Raw genomic sequence first — 3860 nt, 5'->3', positions numbered from 1 at the left:
GACTGCTAAGCAATTCTTGCAAGAACGCACAAAAACTGCGGGACATAATTTGGACTCGATGTCAAAGACACGCTGAAACTCGCAGCGCTTTTGCGCCGCGTAACAGCCAAACGGTTAAGGGTAATTTATTTGTTTGACCACGGTAGAAGTTTAGCGTTAATTTTGTCTCGACTGTGATCGCCTGGTCAGTTACTCATTGAAGGTATTTTTGTTATTCAGGATGAGACTAAGATAAAATTCAGGTTGAAATTCGAAGAAACGCCGGGTCAGACGATCGCCGTTTCCAGAGCTTGTTCGTACGATCGAGTCGATTGCTGGCCATTGTCACAGAATTGACTCTTTAAATCATTGTCTCTAAGCCAGTGTGCATGGTCATTAGCTTGTGACGCAAAGCGCAACTGGGTATGTGGTCGGTTTGTGATCAGGTGGTACACGTCGGGGTCGTCAGAACGCAACCTCATCGAGTACTTCGAGTCCCTCTCCCGCAGCACCTTCCGCGTCCGCTGCGGGAGCGTCCACGCAGCCTCAGCCGCAGTCGCAGCAGCCCCAGCCGGCCCAGCCTCAGCAGCAACCGTCGCCCCAGCAGGCGCCCACGCAACCGTTGCCTCCTGCCCAGGCGACGGTGGCGCCTCTCTCGCCCACCGTTCCACCAGCGAAGGAAGATCTGCCGACCGCCTCGTCGCCCGGCACCGCCGTTCCTTCGCCGTCCTCGGTGAGGACGGAGGGGCCGCCCACCCCTGGAAACAATGAAAAAAAAGCTGGCAAATCAGCCCAACCTTCCCCGTACTGCGACTTCTGTCTGGGCGACGCTAGGGAAAATAAAAAAACCGGCGGATCCGAGGAATTGGTCTCTTGCAGTGATTGCGGTCGCTCAGGTAAGCCAGAGGAAAAGATCAAGCGCAAGTATACGCGAAGAACGAATCATAATTAATAGAGGTGGCGCGTGGAACGTGTTCACCGCCACGGTATAATTGGTTAACGTCTCGATCGAGCATTCTCGAAACCAGAGATTACTTTCGGTGGTGTGTATACGTACTGACGTTGCCATGCACGCGGGGACGACTCTCGATGACCATTAATTTTTTTCTTCTCTTTTTAGAAAGCGTCTAGAGACCTTCGTCGAAAGGTCAGGAATCTCGTGGGATTCCCAGGGTCCATCTACCGCGCTCCCGGGTTAAGTTGCCGAGTGTCTAGAAGTTGAAAGGGGGCCGGGGTGAAGACCTTGGCGATACGGATAAATACTGTTAACCCTTTGCACTCGAGAGGTGACTCTTGCTCACCACTAGCTTCCATGCAGTAAATCGGCCAACAATAGCGGCCAATAATATTTGTTTAGGTTTCATTTCTTTGGAACTCGAAGCGTCGATAAAATGGTTGTCGACAAGGTAAAGGTGACCCGATTAAACTTAGCATTCGTGGCAGTAGATTACCAAGAAAGCATGTCAAGTTGCTAGTAGATACCAGAAAGAAAGGCCTCGAGTGCAAACGGTTAAGATATCACAAAATCACGGACAAGGGAAGCTTAAGTGGTTGTTGGATCGCTGTAATATTTCATAGTTACATCGATGTGTATTCCATTTGTCATTTGCTTTCGTCGCGACCCCGACAAAGGCCATTTGTTGTGAATCGCATGGTCGGTAACAAAAATACGAATAACTCGAGGCGTATCTGATTCGACGGCAACTTAACTTGGGAGCACGATACTAAAACTCCCACGGTGTGTCCTGTTATGCGAGCACCTTCCAGTGCCCTCCTACTCCGGACGAGTTGCATGGGATATTTTTCTCCTAAACATTTCAATCGCTAATTTTCAAAGGATAAAGGAAAACAAAGGATAGCGTTAACTGTCCTCCTCGCGTGCATGGTCGGTAGCTTCTTTTCTCTTCCGTGTCTCCTTACGATCCGCGACTTGTGTTCGTAACGATCCAAATTATTATCGAATCAGCGATTTATTATCAGCGATCGGTTGTCGATGATTTGTTTTCTGAATCGTTACGCGGACCTTATTTTTTTCATACCACCGGATCGTAACGGATAACCGAGAAAACGAGAACGCGAGAAGAAGGAAAGAAAGAATATTTTTGGGTCGAGGAAGATAGGACGATAACTAATTGCTGCGTGACGTACGTTCGAAAATCATCGTTAAAGGGTAAAAGTGCCGTGTGTGCAATAATTAAGAAACGATTGTCTGTACGGTTCGGGCGATGGATAAAGAACATAACGAGATATGGTTACGAGCTTTACGTACACTAGTCAAGCCACGAAAAAGCAAAAACATCACATTGTCAATGGGTGCAACTTGTCGCGTCTGAGTGATAGGAATTTTCGACAATTCCTTTGCGTGCACGGATCAACTGTGATTTATTGTGTAAATTTCAATGATTAGTTTTTAAGGGAAAATTTTTACGATGCAAAGAAAAGAAGAAAAAAAACAATAAGTAATGTACAAAAAGTATAGCGAATTCGATACACGAATCTCGTTCCGGAATATTAACGAAAGCAAACGTCTTCGACGAATTGAAAAAGAAAAAAGAGCGAGCGAGAGAGCGAGAGCGAGAGAGAGAGAACTACTGTTTAGATAAATTTTCGAGGGGGAAAAAAAAAGGAAAAAACGAGCAAAATTCCTGTTACACAGTATCACTAGAGCACGTATTGAAGAAGATGTGTTTGTGTTCTCTGTTTGACTACAGTGTAATCGCGTTTTTACGTTATTGCGTTGGTAATCAAAGAGCGACGAGAAGGAAAAAAGAAAAAAACAAACGAAAGGGGGAAAAAAAAGAAAGATGATCGAGAAGCTTGCCGCGAAATAATCGTTCTATAATCGAGAAGTTTTAAGAGAGCTTAACAAACGATACGAGTATATATACTTTATATAATTATATTATCCAGCACAGTCGTGAATCGTTTAACGAGAGCAAAACATATTTATATAGTAAGACGAGACGAAGGTCGAGACGACGTTTTCGACATTTCTACGTTTCTCGGGGGATCTGTAAATATTTCCTTTGTCTCCTTGCGTTTCGCATATTTCTATTTACAGATCGCGATACACGACACCTAAGAGCGCAGCACATATAACGCTAGTTAAAAAGTATTATCGTTCGAACACTCGCGTTAAGAGAAACTAATTTTTCCACGCGATCAGGTTCGTCGTTGATTTAAAGTCACGTTTACATGTTGAATAAGTGCTCGATCGAACCTTCCCATCGCGTATGGTTTGATTTCTTTCCTACGAATCGCGCCAGAAAACTCGTAAGTCGTTTCTAGAATTTTTCTTCCCCTCCTCCATTATTGGGTTACTGCAGGGATTTTAATTGGTACTTAATTAATCGATTCATTACCTGTGCCTTTCTGCGGTAAACGTACCATTTATTTAAAAAAGAAGAAAAAAAGGAACCGTACCACTCAACAAATATAACATAACAAAACGACGAGCAAATGTTTCTGTTTATAGTTACGTATAATTATCTTTTTTAATATTGTTGACAGGTCCTGTACAGGTCCTCATCAGATGATTTAACACGTGTTTTCTTCCTCTCGATGAATTTCTAATTGCATCCTATAATCGCTGTGCTAGCGTCGAGCGTATATTTTAATTATTCAAGTTTCGACTCGCGTCATGAGTATCTTATTTAATATATTGTTCTTTTAGTAACTTTAAATGTCGACCGCGGCGTTGGACGTCCTTGCAGCAACCACGCAGGGTCTCCGTAAGCTTCTCGTTTCAACGACTTACGAGCATTTCAAACAGACATCAAAATATCCAACGAAGAAATTCTTCGACGCGTGTTTCGCTTCACTTTCTTCTTCTTCTTCTTCTTCTTCTTCTTCTTCCTTTTCTTCTTCTTCTTCTTCTTCTT

At 44.0% G+C, this 3860-nt stretch overlaps 1 protein-coding gene across 5 annotated transcripts in view; it reads left to right on the top strand.

The window, feature by feature from the left end:
* The window catches only part of LOC128879311 (zinc finger protein DPF3), a 14239-nt gene that overhangs the window by 6139 nt on the left and 4240 nt on the right, over window positions 1–3860 (top strand). For 4 of the 5 annotated variants that reach the window (XM_054128329.1, XM_054128326.1, XM_054128328.1 and 1 more), the window contains one exon: window positions 426–875. In XM_054128329.1, coding sequence (XP_053984304.1) covers window positions 426–875 — 450 coding nt within the window. Of the gene's footprint in view, window positions 1–425; window positions 876–3489; window positions 3855–3860 lie in introns of those variants that run through there. The other variant, XM_054128330.1, reaches the window with a different exon arrangement.

This window comes from Hylaeus volcanicus, chromosome 7 (genome assembly GCF_026283585.1).
Source record: "Hylaeus volcanicus isolate JK05 chromosome 7, UHH_iyHylVolc1.0_haploid, whole genome shotgun sequence".
NCBI classification, from domain to species: domain Eukaryota; kingdom Metazoa; phylum Arthropoda; class Insecta; order Hymenoptera; family Colletidae; genus Hylaeus; species Hylaeus volcanicus.
Note: the sequence above shows the minus strand (reverse complement) of the source record. Positions and strands in the feature narration are given on the sequence as shown.